The 17,022-nt window shown below is 37.3% G+C and overlaps 1 protein-coding gene across 2 annotated transcripts in view; it reads right to left on the bottom strand.

Annotated features, from left to right (window-relative positions):
- The window catches only part of LOC138696523 (synaptotagmin-12-like), a 405,788-nt gene that overhangs the window by 301,403 nt on the left and 87,363 nt on the right, over positions 1 to 17,022 (bottom strand). For both annotated transcript variants that reach the window (XM_069821606.1, XM_069821607.1), the window contains exon 2: positions 261 to 445. In XM_069821606.1, the coding sequence (XP_069677707.1) occupies positions 261 to 443 (183 nt within the window). In that variant the 5' untranslated portion in view covers positions 444 to 445. The remainder of the gene's footprint in view (positions 1 to 260; positions 446 to 17,022) is intronic.

Genomic DNA, 17,022 nt, shown 5'->3' with positions numbered 1-17,022 from the left:
TGTTGATAAAGCATCGTAAAATAACTTGCTAAAATAAAAAATAAATCAATGTACGTAGCGGACCGAATTAAATAATGACAGTCTACTATCATTTCCAAAAAATTAGTCTCACAGATAACATTTTTAGGGAAACCACAAAAGTTACAGATAAATTTCATTACACTTTTTTCTTTAGTAATTTTTGCTCTATCACCAGTATTTTTTGTGGCAGTTTATATCGTTTACATTCTGTCAGGTAAAAGAGAGTCCTGTGTACTCACCAAGTATCCGTTGGCGTTGTAGTGGCCCGTGGCGCGCGTGAGGCCGACCTTCTCCTCGCGGCTGGAGAATATCCATGCGGTCGTCCACGTCCACAGACCCATGAAGCGGCACAGAGCCAGCAGCACCAGCAGGATGATTGCAACCACCCCCAGCAGCGTAATAGCCACTTTCACCTCGCTCATCTCTGCAACAGAAACAACACAAAACCACTGTCACCGCTGTCCAACTCTGTTGGAGGCATCACATAATTACTTCATTTAACTTGTTATTTCAGACCTACACACTCTGATTTTCCCGGCTTTCAGAGTGGTTAAGAAGGTTATTTAATTTCTTTAGGATACTTTAGAAATTCTTTGCATAGGTTTCTTTCAGTTTTTTTCTGCGGCCCTACTGATCATCTGCCTTCTTCGCTTTTCATCACAAACTATTAATCAATTTAACATTCATAATATCCCTAAACGAAGCTGTGTTGGAAAGAGTGGATGAAGAAAGAATGATGAAACTGATCAGAAAGAGGAATTGGAATTGGCTGAGTCACTGGTTGAGAAGAAACTGCCTTCTGAAGGATGCTCTGGAAGGAATGGTGAACGGGGAAAAGAGTTCGGAGCAGAAGAAGAAACCAGATGATAGACTTTAAGATAAATGGATCATATACGGAGACAAAGAGGAAGGTAGAAAATAGGAAAGACTGGAGAATGCTGGGTTTGCAGCGAAAGACCTGCCCTTGAGGAGAACGCAAGTAATGAATGAATATTCCTTCTTCTCGCACTTACACTATTAACCATATATTTTAAGGGTTAGATTTAATTTTCATTCCTTCAACTGAATCCATGAGTCAAAAATATAAATATAAGATTTCTGGTCCCATAGAAGTTACTGTTGCAGGCTCAAATTAATGTTTCTGAACGACAAGTGAATTTAATAATGGTCCATAATACAGTGAGTCTCAGCAAATGTTCCCCGGTGGTTCTATCAGCCAACCGCCTCTGCTTGCATCCGCGAACTCACGGCGCTTCACCGGAATGAAACTTATCTACTATATTATATTGATAACACTCACTGCTCACCCTCCTCAGAGTAGCTGCTGGAAGTGTCGCCCATATTGAGTCATACCGTACATAATCACATCACATCATTCACACAATCGTCCACACCTTAGTAACGGCTAGCGCTCCTGGCCGTGAAACCAGGTGGCCCGGGTTCCATTCTCGGTCGAGGCAAGTTACCTGATTGAGGTTTTTTCCGGGGTTTTCCCTCAACCTAATGTGAGCAAATGCTGGGTAATTTTCGGTGCTGGACCTCGGAATCATTTAATCACTTCACCGGCATTATCACCTTCATCACATTCAGACGCTAAATAATCTTAGATGTTGATAAAGCGTCGTAAAATAACCTACTAAAAAAATTCACAAAATTAGTTTCACTAATCTATTCACTACATTTAATATTGTTTTTCTACACAGAACTGGGAGGGGGTAAGTTATTTACGTCGCTTCTCTTATGTCACTCTACTTCTTTTTTCGTATGTACGTTTTCAAAATGTGTACATGTTCACACATTGAATATGTAACCATTGTAAAAAAAAAAAACAAAACAACGTAATAAACAACACTTATTAGCTATTAGCTTAGTCACTGTGTACATTTTATATCGGCTGTCAAGGACAAAACACAGACTGACACAGCTAATTTCGGGGATACACCAACCATTCAGGCTTCACATAATGATATCTGTCTTTTCCTTATTCCCTTATGGAACGTACACAAAAAGAGTTGATGCCTGAGAAGTAACATAAATACCAGTTAGGAATGATGAAATACGCATTAGAGGATTCACCAGCCATGCAGATAAGAGAAGACGAACTTTTGAGAATAGCCGAATCAGCATCTTTATTGGTTAGTCACAAATCAAGGATATCTAATTTTGAAAATTTACATACGAAAAATAAAATCGTGTGGAACAATAAGGGAAAACGTTAGATGTAAAGTCCATGGACTCCCAGTTATTTGTAAAAAAAAAAAAAATATATATATATATATATATATATATTAAATTTAGTCAATTGATTCTGTGAATGATATGATGTGAATTATGTATCACAAAAGGTGGGTAACACTTCGAGCAGCTACTGTGAGGAGGGTGAGTACAGAATGTTATTAATATAACATAGTACATACGCTTCAATCCGATGTAGCGCCGTGAATTCGCGGATGCAAGTAGCGGCAGTAGCGAAGGAGACCTGCCGCTGGTCAGTTAACAGAAACACCGGGAAAGTTCGCTGGTACTCACTGTGTAGTTAAAGTATCACTAATCTGTAATATCACAAATAACATAGATACAGAATGCCGCATATAGAACCATCTTCCAACCAATATTTCAATATTTTTCCCTCATAACAATTGTATTCAGGCTGTTCCATTGTAACAAAAACGCTCCAGCAGTTATCAAGATTATAGACTTTTATCCATTGATTATGTTTTATATTTAAAGGGAAACAATTGTTACCGGCATTAATAAACCACCAGCTGTATACGTAACATTTCTGCACCATATCATTCATTATCATTACAGTTATCTTTAGTCGCTCAGTTGTACTAGCACTAGCTTATGGAAATCGTAGACTTCAAATCTGGGCGATGGAAGCAGAGTTGTACTTATGATTTACAAAGCCAAGATATGAGCGTTTTCCTCACGGTTGTCCCGTTTTTCCTATTCATCCCACCAACAATCCCCACAATTCCTCTTTCAGTTATCATCTCCGTTTCGAAAAACAGGGCACTACTTGTGTTTGTGTGACTCTGAATTGGCTGTCCGTCGTAGTGGATGATCCTTCCAGTTTACCAAAAGGTTGATAAATGGCGGTGGTGGTGATTTCTAGATGACTCGCAGATCTGCACTGACGAACCGAACCTCCTCTGTATCTCATCTCCCTTCCTGACGGGGATGTGACAACTCGAGTGGAAATATAAAGTACGGCAGACCATCACCTGAGATAAAGTATGGAGAGGAATCCGTGGTAACGTTCCCGAAATCTGTAGGGTTTTATCATGTTTCATTAGAATAAGCGATCTGGGGTAACATAACATCCGATATGCAGTAGGGAAAGAGAGCGTTATAACATGTGCTCAATATGGTCACTGTTCATGATAAGGCAGACATCAACACGTTTCCTCATCGACAGTCGTACACTTTCCAATATCCCTGGCAATACGCCTGCATTCCCGGAGTACGTTAACATTACCAAAGGGGTTGGAATACACAAAACATTTCAAATATCCTCAAACAAGAAACCCGGAAGATTGAAGTCGGGGGACCTGGGAGGTCATGGCGCTGGTAAGTCATGGCTGATACGTCTTTTGTGGAAGCATGTGCGTAAGAACTCTCGAACGTTCAAATGAAAGTCAGCCGATTCTTCGTCATGCCATGTACCACAGCAGCTGCCTTTCTCAAAGAAGCACGTCATCCAAAAGGTCGGGTAGCTCATGTGGGGAAAATGAAGGTACGCACGACCATTAAGTCTGTCAGATGAGATGAGTTTGCAAATGTATGAGGTGTATTCGGTTGGTGCCCACAATCACGACATCGTAGACCACCAGCGTGGCTCAGTCGGTTAAGGCGCTTGCCTACCGATCTGAAGTTGCGCTCGGGCGCGGGTTCGATCCCCGCTTGGGCTGATTACCTGGTTGGGTTTTTCCGAGGTTTCCCCAACCGTAATGTGAATGCCAGGTAATCTACGCCGAATCCTCGGCCTCATCTTGCCAAATACCATCTCGCTATCACCAATCTCATCGACGCTAAATAACCTAGTAGTTGATACAGCGTCGTTAAATAACCAACTAAAAAAAAGACATCGTATCTTGGAAATGTTTCAGGACCTATGCTTATTAGGAAATTTTGCCTTGTTTCATAGTCGTCTAGCCACCCCTGCAGTTTGTAACTATGACTGTGAAACCCTCTGGAGCCTATACATAATTTCGAAACATCCTGTATGATGTCATAATTGCTGTAAAATGTGTTCAAACATTTTTACAGACTTTTAGAAAAACTAAGGCTAGATTTGTGCAAATATTAAATAACAAAACATAATGTAACAGACTTCTCAAAATCAACAGTTTGTTTTACAGATTTTTACTTTATTTACGGATAAGTACAGTCCTAGTGAAGACAGAGCATGTAAATACAGCCGTTGTAGTGACGTCACTCCGATAAATCGACTGTCAATAGAGATCTGAACAAGCAGGATACTTGAAAGTGTCAAATTTCCACAGCACATAGCTGCAGCATTCAATATTGACTGTGTTGTCGTGGAGAAGGCGGTGATCACACCGTTCTATAGCTTTAAAAATAGCGAGAGATACAATGTGAGCAAACACGCGTTTTCAACAGACTCTTCTTCATTTCAAAAGTACTTTCAACCGCTTCATGGATTAAAACGTTTATCCGCTGCCCCATTCAAATATAAAGGAGAGGTGAAGATGGTAAAGACGTTACGATATATGTAGTAATGCTAGCAAATTTTGATAAATGGACAACTTTAAAGAAAGTGTAATACCTTTCATGTTCGTGTTAGCTCACATATATTTTCGAGTGATATCTTACAGTAGGATTTAGGCTTTACGTAACACCTCAAATTATTTTTAATTGTTCATTATACGAATTATAAAAGAAAAGTGTTACGATGCTGTTGGAAATGTATTTCAAGACTTGAACGGAAATAAACGTTGTCAATATTCCTGATATCAAAAAGTGGTTTTTTACATACTGTCTGTCTTTCTGTATAAAGCTTTTACCCCTCAAATACTGATTGAATCAGTATCTGCGAGTCAAATAATTTCGGCATAGTGCATATCGTCGTTGTTCCTGCAATAACTCCTATGTGACATATTTATCGATTTTCAGATTTTTTGTTCTATTAAATAACTTAAATAGTGATAAATAATAGTAATAAATAATAAAATCTCCTATATGTAATTATACTTCTTTGTTTCGAAAATGCAAGAATTCATAGTCTCCTATGTATGGCTGCCATAAGATGAATAAATGTGTTTTTTTCTTCCTACTGACATTTTTTTTATATTTTGCACATAGGAGTTATTGCAGAAACAACGACGATATGAAATGCAATACAGTGAAACTCTGATATATTCCATCTCGGTGTACCTCGGAATCGGATATATTGCGGGTGCAATCATGTCATCTAATATTTAAGGTGTTTATGTACGTTGTGATATACAGGTATTTATTATTATTCTAAACAGAGGATAGGCCTACAATCACTGCTGTGGAGACTGTGATTAGCAATATTATTTCGGCCTTTGAAAGTAACACATTTGCATCTCTCACAATATAAGATTTGAGTAAAGTTTTTGACTGCATTTCGCATCATATGTTATTAACTAAATTACAATATTATGGCTTCGTGGAGTTGTTTTGGATATGTTTCATTCATATTTAACTGACAGGAAGCAATATGCTTGTGTAAATGGTAAGTTGACTGATTTTTAAAATTAAATTACGGGGTGCCACAAGGTTCAATCTTCGGACCCTTTTTATTTATTATGATAAATGACATAGTTTATAATGTATCATCTACTTTTCCAGTTTTGTCTGTATATAAATTTAAACAAGAATAAAACTCAAGAAATGACGTTTAGTCTTAGAACAGTTCAAATACTTTTTCCTCTGTGAAACTGCTTGGATTCAATTTAGATTAAAAAAACTACTCTGGAAGTAACATGTATCTTTTGTCTGTAGTAAGTTGTCTCGAGTTTTATATGTTCTTCGGAGACTTTTGAATTGTGTAAGACAACAAGTTATTATGAATGTATATTTTGATCTTTTTCATTGTCATGTACTCTATGGTGTACATATATGGGGCTATTCGTATAGTGTAAGCAAGATTGTTATATTACAGAAAAGAGGCTTACGTATCATGGCAAGAAAATCTCATTTTGAACATGGTAAAAGCTTATTTATTAATTATGAAATACCAAGTTTTCCTGAATTTATATCAGTGCTTGTTCAATTTTTATAAGAGGAAATGTGGATAAATATTGTAGTGGATCAAGCATTCGTGATTGTGGCACTAGATCATTTGATGATTTGAGTTTTAAATATTATCGCACTTCCAAAGCACTGACAAGTTGGTAAACTATGGAAATAAAAATTTTTAACGCGCTGCCTGGAAATGCCATATGTTTTGCTCTTTCTCATTTAAAAAAAAAGTGGTTTAAAGTGATTAACTGATTAGGCTTTTATACTGTTGACGACTTTTTTAATGTGGCGTGAATGATCTTGTCTTTTAATTTGTATTGTTTCCTTTCAACGAAGACTATTGGAACTTTAATTATTTAGTGCCAATTATTATTATTATTATTATTATTATTATTATTATTATTATTATTATTATTAGTATGTATATTTTCCTGAGTCCGCGCAGATCAATTTTGTTTTCTAATCTCTATTTTTCTTTGTATTTTGCACGAGCTAAATGGAATTTGAATCCCGTTATTTTTGCCTGCGTACACCAGCAGTTGAGTCTACAGTAATGTACTACATTGTGGTTAGGCTTAAGTCTCTGTGTGTTTTTAACCTCTTCTCACACCACGATACGTTGCCTGTTTGCTTACTGATAAAGAGTCTGCCGCCCAGATGCGTCAGTGAACGAAGCATCATTATGCTAGGCCTATTTACTACCCAGTGTGAGACCAAGTAAACGTAACAGGTGTACCTTGTACTCACTTAAGAAGCTTTCATTTGACCGCAGAGTATCAGTTGAGTGGTAACTATGGCTGCAAGCACTAAGAGAAATTCTTATACCATTACAAAGAAAAAAAATTATCGAGAAAATTAAAAATGGTGCAACTAAAGGAAGTGTATTTCAATAAATAAAATGTAGTTCATAATAACATTCAATTAATTTTGTTTATACTATGTGTGTAAAAGTTTAGATGTTCCGCAGGTATATGTTATAAAGAGGGTATATAGTTCGTGCCTCGATCCCCACATTGTAACGGGCTTCCACTGCAAAAATTGATAGGCAATTATTGGAAAAGTAAAACATAATTATTGCTATTTAGTCAAGTCACATCTAGCAATTCTGTCACAGTTTCATCTTACGTACTAAGTTTTAAACACTGTTTGATAAATAAACGGACAGTAACTTATGGCTCCATAAACGTGTGTGCAAGAAAGGTTCTTATGCGTCGAATTGGAAACTTCGCCAGAGAAATTATTTATGAATTAAAGGTATCATCGGTAATGACCAGGCTTCGGTCTAGGGACACATAGTAACCAGTATGAGGTTTAGAGAACACGGAGTATAAATGACGTCATGACCCGTGTGCAGTCACCCGACTGCAACAGCACAGGTGGGTCCGTAATGTGCATTACCGTTGTGTGCATTGCTGCTTGGCTGCGGTACGTGTAACAGGCTTCGGCGTAGGGACACCTGATTGAAGGTTACAACTCACGTTAATACTTTAATGGTAGACATTTATTGTCTACACTAGGGATGTACTGTATATACTGCATCTGTACAGAGTGAAATATATTTTGTACCGTACTGTGACGGACTGTTTACATGTTGAGACACGAAGTAACGGCGCGCTGCATCTCCCACTCCACTCGACCAACACAACACTGACTTTACAATAGTAGCGTATCATTAGTCGTTAGACATTTGGAAAAATGTACTAGGCCTACTGATGTCTATAAGCAAATACAATAGAAAGTTTTAAACTAGTGATTAGCGACATATGGTTCGGTAAGCCAGCTGTAAGTAGTTATAATATAATATATCGTAAACAGTGGCGGCTACTCCCTACGTGCCAACGTACTGTAGCACGTCATTAAATTATCGTCAAATGATATTGTTAAAAAACGCACATGATACAAATTCTACTTAAAACAATTCACTTTTTTCGATAAGTTGGTGCTATAGACGCAATAAAATCCATTCTTATTCTCAAACTTTTCCAACGTCTGATTTCCAGTTCAGCACGGGTAGGAATGTCTGCTTATGCGCAGAACAGCACTTCACCTTGGCTCTCCACGATATTTTGTCCTGCCTTTTCACACAACACCGTGCTCATTATTGTGCAGCCTTGTACGCTTTTCTTCACTTTATTTTGGTGAAACTTTCTGTCTTCTCTTTTATAATCTTTGGTTTATAGCAGTCAACAGAACAGTGCTGCCTAGACACCGCTAAAGGTAGAACTTTGAAATAAATAAAAGTTTTATGTATGTAGCTTACTTTTGCTCTTTGTGTTTTTCATTAATATAGTCATATTGAAGTTCATTTTCAACGTTTGTGTAAACAGGGTTACTTTTTTATAATCTCGGCAGATATTTTCAAGTTTATTATGTACGAGCTACGGGTCTATGTTGGCCTGCCTTAGAGTCTGTTAAATTAAAATAGGGGTTACTTTCCACAGAGATGCCAGATGTGGCTATTTGTCGCCATTGTGGTTCCTTTTTATGTGTCTTGTGGCGACGGAATTTTCCACTTGGCGACCTGGCTACTTCTCTAGCGTCTTTAATGTTAAAATTATAGAAATAATTTAATTAAAACATTTTTTTCACAAGACTGACTGTGATCCCTTGTACGTAATATTCTCAGAACGTAAATATTCGTCAGTTATTGTATTCCCCTTATTTTCAAAAGATGGCAGACTAACGTTTAAGGTTGCATAGAAAACTTCCCCAGGCAATGACACGGGGATCTGTGATTTACAATGATGTCTTTAATAACGTAATTAAGTGGAATAAATGCTTATAAATATATTACAATAATGGATTAAATAGGTGGATGTTATTACCAATTAAACTTTTAGTTTAAAATACGTGAAATCCATTTCTGTGCTTTATTTCTAAACTTCGATAATTAATAGAAACGATGCTGGGCAGTAAGCCGTTAATTAATAATAGCGGGAAATCAGCGATTTAGCGGGCCTATTAGCTGATTCTTTCACTTGGTTGCTTTCTTTAACTGTGATAACAACGTTTATGTAGAAGATGCCGAAATATGAGAGGTGCAGAAAGTACAACAAGGAGTGGGAGAAGCGGCCCTGGGCTGAAGATAATTGTAATTTACTTAAAATTATATATTCAAGCCTCAAAATTTGGTACCGGTATTTAGTTATAATTCAAAATCACTACCATTTAAATAAATCCACCATTAGACTAGAGACACACCTAATACAGAAAATTAATATTTTCAGGCTGGCTTCAAGAAGCTCTGGATTTTAAGTAAAATTCGAATGAAGCAATTTGTAAATTATGTAATACCTGTAAACAAACAACAAAATCCAAGTGTCATAGTGAATAATGCCACTTAATGATCCTGAATCTTTGTGTTAAATGATATTATTAATAAAATTATTACAAATTTATTAATGGATAGCCTATGAATGGTTATGTTCATAATTACACTGTAGGTTTTTTTTAAGTTTATTACTCCTTTCACTATCAACTTCAGAGATAATTGGCTACTTTCTGGCGCCTTTTGGTGTATAGTTGGCGACATTGGTCTGGATTCATCTGGCAACCCTGATTTTCCACTTTCAGAACAGTGTGTGGCTGTGTGCAGGTTTATGGAATTCATCATCTTGTACTGTGGTCATTTTAAATGTATATTCTGCTATGTGTCTATATTCGTGCATTATAATTCAAATAGTGTGATATATGAGTTTAATGTGTGTGTTAATGCAGAGGTAAGTTTTAATATTATAATTATGAACAGATTCAAAATTATATAGTACCTATGCCTATATCACGATGAATTCCGTTGATTCATTACTCAAACCTGCTCTCTCTAAGCAGCCATTAGAAGTTTAAATTGGAAGTAAAAATCTAGGGCGGCCAACACCAGAGCTCAATATTGTACAGAAAGTAAAGGATAGTAAAAATTATGTGTACGCCAAGAAATTTAACAGAACAGTTTATGACAAGAGTGATTGGATATGTGGATACGAAATACGAAACGCTCTGTTCTGCTTCCCTTGCCTCCTATTCAGTAGCGGTGATTCATGGTCTACAACAAGTGTCAAAGATCTTGGTCATCTGAATGAATATAATTAAAGAAACATTCACACAGCAAGAAACATTTTACAAAGTCGTTGGATCTTTGTATACTTGGCACCATAAATATTGTAACGCTACTTTTTTTTTTAGTTGGTTATTTAACGACGCTGTATCAACTACGAGGTTATTTAGCGTCGATTTTTTATTTTTATTTTAGTAGGTTATTTTACGACGCTTTATCAACATCTTAGGTTATTTAGCGTTTGAATGAGGTGAAGGTGATAATGCCGGTGAAATGAGTACGAGGTCCAGCACCGAAAGTTACCCAGCATTTGCTCATATTGGGTTGAGGGAAAACCCCGGAAAACCCTCAACCAGGTAACTTGCCCCGACCGGGATTCGAATCCGGGCCACCTGGTTTCGCGGCCAGACGCTTTAGCGTCGATGAGATCAATGATAACGAGATGATATTAATGATAACGAGAGGATTCGCCATAGATTAACTGGCATTCACCTTACGATTGGAGAAAACCTCGGAAAAAACCCAACCAGGTAATCAACCCAAGCGGGGATCGAACCCGCGCCCGAGCGCAACTTCACACCGGCAGGCAAGCTCCTTAACAGACTGAGCCACGCCGGTGGCTTTTGCAACGCAACTAGAGTAGTAGAGCTTGTCAAGAATCGGCCCAGAAACATAGTGGGAAAGTCGAAAAGAATCGATACATTTATCGAAAATAATTGATTGTATTAAATTTTGTGGGAATTTGAACTAGAATTACGTGGCCACAATGAGACGGAAACGTCAGATAATCCCGGTGTGTTCATAGGTGTTACTAATCTGATAAGCAGCGTAGAAAGTGTGGTGAGAGATCACATTGAAAATAACAAACTGTTTAAAGGTAAGTCGATTCAAAATATCGACGAATGGATTTCATCTTAAAAAATTAGGAGAGTCTAAAAATATTTTGTAGCACGCTATTATTTTCAGGTACGAGCCGCAACTGATCGTAAATACATTTAAAACAAATATAAATGGATGAAGAAATACTTTGACATCATTTTTCTATATTTCCTTTTACGCAGATTGCCTCTGCTGTTGTTAGTTAAAGTCTGAATTATTGTTTCCTTTGCTGTTGGTCCCATCTCCTCTCGGTATATTATAAATCTCCCCTAGGGAAAAGGCCTGAAGTCAACACTGTGACTGACTGAGCTACAGTTGAACCTGGATCTTCATCTAATTCTAAGCCAAGACACATGACTTTGATAACTCGCACACAGGCACACAGCACCATTGCTCATGTTCCGATCCTCGTCTGCGGCTTCCACACAGTGAAAGTTGCTTGTGAACGGTAGCGTATAGCACAACCAACTATTTGAATGCCACACTAATTACATCGTCGAAGTTTGGAAAACTCAGTATATACATGGTTAACGGAAACTACGCTTCTTCAGTAATTTATTAACCCAGTATTAAAGCAACAGGTCAATTAGCTGGATGCGGTTCTAAATTAGCACATCGCTTTTTATGTCCATTAGTGCGTTAAATAAGCCCCGTAATATAATACAGTAATCAACTTATAGTCGTGATGAAGCTTAATCAGAATAAATAAAGAAAAACATCGCTGCAGGCACAATAACACCACTGCCAGAACGAAACATGTTCTATTATCTCTACAAAAAGGACTGTATTTACAAACAATGTTTCAAACCGAGCGTATATAATGCCCCTCTGCGCTTCATTCAAATGATGGCCATTGGATTTATGCAAGTCCTTTTGCTATAAATATAGTAAAATAATAGTTTTACCAGCTATTATTAAATCTTGTGACTACAAATTATTCTTTTCTCATCTCTAAGAAATATGTGTGTGCTCGCGATAGCTGAGGGGACACATGGAAGATTTCCTTAATTCATAACATGCTCTGCAGCAAAAATGATGTTTTCGAATGAATGCGTGTTCCTAAATGGATTTTTCGCGCTGAGTTCAACTATGCAATCCGTTTTTTCCTATCACGTCATGTTTTCGAGAAAATCGAGAATTTGTGTTTCGTAAAACTCCCGTCTATATACCATTGGAGGGCATGAAGAGTATCTAGCGTTAAAATGTGATTACATCTTTGTATGTGGTCTGGCAACAGAAATTCTCAGTTGCTTAGTCTAGACTATTACTTTGAAAGAATCATATGAAAGTTTGCAGTTTCTATTGCAGTGTGTGAAGTACTCCGAGTATGGGTGGGTTTTATTTGGTGACTTCAAAGTTATCAACCTTTTACTGGGACTACAAATGGGATACACAAAAATGCCTTGCCTCCTGTGCGAATGGGATAGTCGAGACAGATTATATCACCGGCAAAGGCGAGAGTGGCCAACCAGAGGACCCTTGACACCCGAAACAAAGAATGTTATGAATGTGCCCCTTGTGGAACCCACAAAAGTTCTTCTCCCTCCATTTCACATAAAATTGGGTATTATGAGCCAGTTTGTACGTGCCCTAGATAAGGACAGTGAGTGTTTTAAGTATATATGTAGTGTTTATCACAGAATGACCCTAGATAAGCTGGAAGCAGGTGCTTTTACTGGACCTCAGATCAGGAAATTAATGTGTGATCCCAATTTTGAGGATACAGTGAGCCAAACAGTAAAGCAAGCCTGACAGAGCTATAAAGATGAGTAAAAAAACTTCTTAGGAAACAGAAGGAGTTCAGCTTACAAAATCATTATGAACACCATGTTGGAAAGTTTGAGAAAACTAGGCTGTAACATGAGTTTGAAGTTACACTTCCTACATTGATTATTTTCCAGATAGCTGTCTTGGATTTTACAGCGAGAAACAGGGTGAACGTTTCTACCATTATTTGAAAGACATGGAAAGAAGATACCATGGTGGTTGGAGTGTTTAACATGATGGCAGTCTACTGTTGGTCCCTGAAAAGGGCAAGTATTTCTCATGCATATGGATGAAGTTGGTAGTTCTTGTGAAATGTACGTACATTGTGTTTACAATTACATAATTATAATATAAACCACGTTTTTAAGCATGACAATGATCTTATAGAAGGGTATAAATATATACCGGTAATGGTTCAATATGCAAATTTTGTTTTCATTTAAAAAAACTAGACGTGATAGAAGAAAACTGCTTACATAGTTGGAATCAGCACTCCAAAATTAGAGGGAAACAACATTCAAAACCAAACCAGGTAATTAGCCCAAGCGAGGATCGAATCCGCGCACGAGCGCAACTTCAGGTCGGTCTGCCTCTACAGTAGTATAAAGTGTAACGCGTCTGGCTTTATTTTGTTAATAAGTAGAAACGTTAATCAAGTTCATTTTATTCATATATGCGTTAAACATATGAAATGGGATCATATGTGTTCACATTAATACAGGATTGTTTCCGATCTCTGATAACGAATTTGAATGACATCATGTCCGTCAGGAGACACACGACAGCTGAACTGTGGCGCGAGGTGACAGACCAGTAGTGAGTGATCTCATAGTCAGAGTGCACAGCGACTCACAGCAGAAATTCCCAAGGAAATCGAGCCTTTTTAGCAGGGGTACATAATAACCCTTTCCGATGCCAAGTACAGTTAAGTGAAAATAAAAGAAGCCTGCAATAAACAAGATTTTGTTATTTCCAAGAAAGGCATCTTCTGTGTACTTAATAAGATTGGTAAGGCTCCAATGGAATTAATTTGTATCAACTCGTGGGGTGCGGTGACTTGTAACGGGGGGGGTGGCTTTTTCCACTCTGGATTTAATCCCATCTTAGCTTTGCCAGTCTTATTAAGTGCACACAAGATGTCTTTCTTGGAAATAACGAAACCACATTTTTGCAGGCTCCTATGATTATCATGAATTGTACTTGGCATCAGAAAGAGTTGTTATGTTCCCCTTCCAAAAAGGCTCTATTTTCTTGGTCATTGCTACTGTGATACACCGTGCACTCTGATTATGAAGTCACTCACTATTGGTCTGTCATCTCTCGCCGCAATTCAGCTGCCAGTGTGATTCCTGACGCACATGACGTCATTCAAATTCGTTATCAGAGATCGGAAACAACCCTGTAGTCAACTAACTTGGGTAACACATGTTAATAATTTGAAGAACAGATTATCTAAAATTTAAGAGATTGTATTCCTCCTTCTTACGTAAAAGTATATATTTTCCTTTTTTCGAATCGGTTATAAGATATGGATTAATCTTTTGGAGAGGTATAGCAAGAATAATTAAATTCTTGTATTACAAAATAAAATATTTAGGATAATTATAAAATGTAATTATACAACTCCATGTAGGTCTTTGTTTGTCAATTTAGGTATTTTGACTATCATAATTCTTATATAACCTATTAGATCTCTTAGTCTTTGTATATACTTTCTAAGAAAATTTTGATTCAAGATGTGACATACACCAGGTTGAACTCAAAAGTTCTAGATTAAATAAGACCCATAATAGTTACTTGTATCTAGGATCTACATGTTAAAAGTTGGCTTAAAATTTTAAACGCTTAAATAGTAAGTTAATACTTTTAAAATTACTGTATACACACGAGTAGTAAAGCATCCTTTTTATTCAATTGATTAATTTTTTTAAATTTCAATTAAAGTGATATTAATATGTAATTTATTTTTAACAATGTACTATGTACTGATTTTCTTAAAATTTCAACCTTATCAATTGCCTGTATAGTGCTTAAATACAAATGCTACTGCTGTTGCTGCTGCTCTTAATTTCACTTCGCTTCCGGAGGAAACAAAGTTCAGGATTTTATCGCCCTGTAAAATCCATCGTCCTCGGCCAGGTTTGAACCCGAATACATCGGACCGAACGACCAACATACAAGTAGTAACCGCAAGGTACTGAGTAGAATCAAAACAGATATCAGCAATCTATTGAAGAAGCAATATGTCCTCAGAGAACACATGCAATGAACGAGAATCTGGTCGACCTGGTTGGCGAGTTGGTATAGCGCTGGCCTTCTATGCCCAAGGTTGTGGGTTCGATCCCGGGCCAGATCGATGGCATTTAATTGTGCTAAATGCAACAGGCTCATGTCAGTAGATTTACTGGCATGTAAAAGAACTTCTGCGGCACAAAATTCCGGCACACCGGCGAAGCTGATATAACCTCTGCAGTTGCGAGGGTCGTTAAAACATAACATTTTTACGAGAATCTGTTATATAAGCATCAAGTGTACTCGTTAGGACTTTGGGATCGAAAAGAAGACCGCGTGGCATGTAGTCTATAAATGTGATTAATTAATTCTCAAAAGATATTAATTACTTGGTATCAGGGAAGAGATCGTGAGTAAGCATCTTAAAGTTAATAGAGTTTCAGACTGCTAATTAATTCCGCTTTTTTTATTTAAAAAGCTGACGCCTAATTCTCTTGTAGATACAGTCTATTTCAAATGAAATCAAACGGTCTTTCACGCCAAAATATGTTATATACAGGAATTTTTTTTTATTAATGGCGTATGCTTTGTTCATCTTTCACCTATATGAAGCCAGTTATGTAGACCAATTAACCGACAAAGTCGTTGATTAGGGTACGCCACAGGAGGCTGATCTACGCTACACAAGCGATGACACATGATGATTATGATGATGATGACGATTATTATTATTATTGTTATTGTTATTATTATTATTATTATTATTATTATTACTATTATTATTTGTAGGGATGCCATAGGGAAACCGAAGCTCCCGGAGAAAACCCCTGCGTTACCTGGACCACGGGCTTGCCCAACACAAGTTATAAATCGGATGTGCGCCGGGAATCGAAGCCAGATCCACAGGAATATAGAGAAATATAGTTAGAAATATTTTTCCCGTAATTCCTCATCGGTCTCACGCGTGTACTCCACTTCGTAGCTTCGTTGCGAGTTGTTATCCACAATTGACGTTATCTCTAGACTCTAGACAATGCAAGTACCACTTACACTGATGAAATATTTCCAGAGAGTGAATTCATCACGCATGCAAGAGGAGTTTCGACCAAATTGTAGATAGGTAAATGCCTACTCACGCATATATTTGCTGGGTTCATTCAGAAATTTAATACTAATTGCAATTTATTGTTCATATTATAGTTGGAATCTCCTGGTAGAGGGGCAGAGAAGGCCTGACGGCCTTATCTCTACCAGGTTAAATAAATAAATACTAAATACTAAGTTCTTAGACATTAACATAAAATTAATATAATAGCGAATTAAATAATGATAAATACAGACCACTCTTCGAAATGAAGTCCACTTTTCTATGATAGTCTCTCATCGTTCTGCCAGTAGTGTAATTGAACAGAGATATCAATCTCTGGACTTAAAGACCAAAACTTGTTGTAATAATCTACAGACGTCTTCTAAATTTTATTATTAGTGTCGTCCTCGCGGAAAATAATCCATCGATTACAGTACACCTTAATCGGATTATACAGGGTGAATCTTCTCATCATGTGGATTGGTAACTAGGCAAACCAGCATTTTACAGACGATGCGAAATGCAGGTGTTCACATCGCATTCACCAGTCCGTCCGATAAGGCTACGATGTTGACCTGTGATGTTAAACTAATTACGTTAAAACATATGACAGAAAAACTATTATTAATCTCTTCCATGTCAAATTATCCGTTAAATTACCCTAAATTAAAACTACCTTCAACGTCAGACTTTCACCGCTAAAGGCCAGCGCGTACACACCTGCGCTAGTGGAATACCAGGTCATGTCATG

Source organism: Periplaneta americana, chromosome 3 (genome assembly GCF_040183065.1).
Source record: "Periplaneta americana isolate PAMFEO1 chromosome 3, P.americana_PAMFEO1_priV1, whole genome shotgun sequence".
Classification (NCBI taxonomy): domain Eukaryota; kingdom Metazoa; phylum Arthropoda; class Insecta; order Blattodea; family Blattidae; genus Periplaneta; species Periplaneta americana.
The sequence above is the reverse complement of the archived record's forward strand: the minus strand, read 5'-3'. Positions and strand labels throughout refer to the sequence as shown.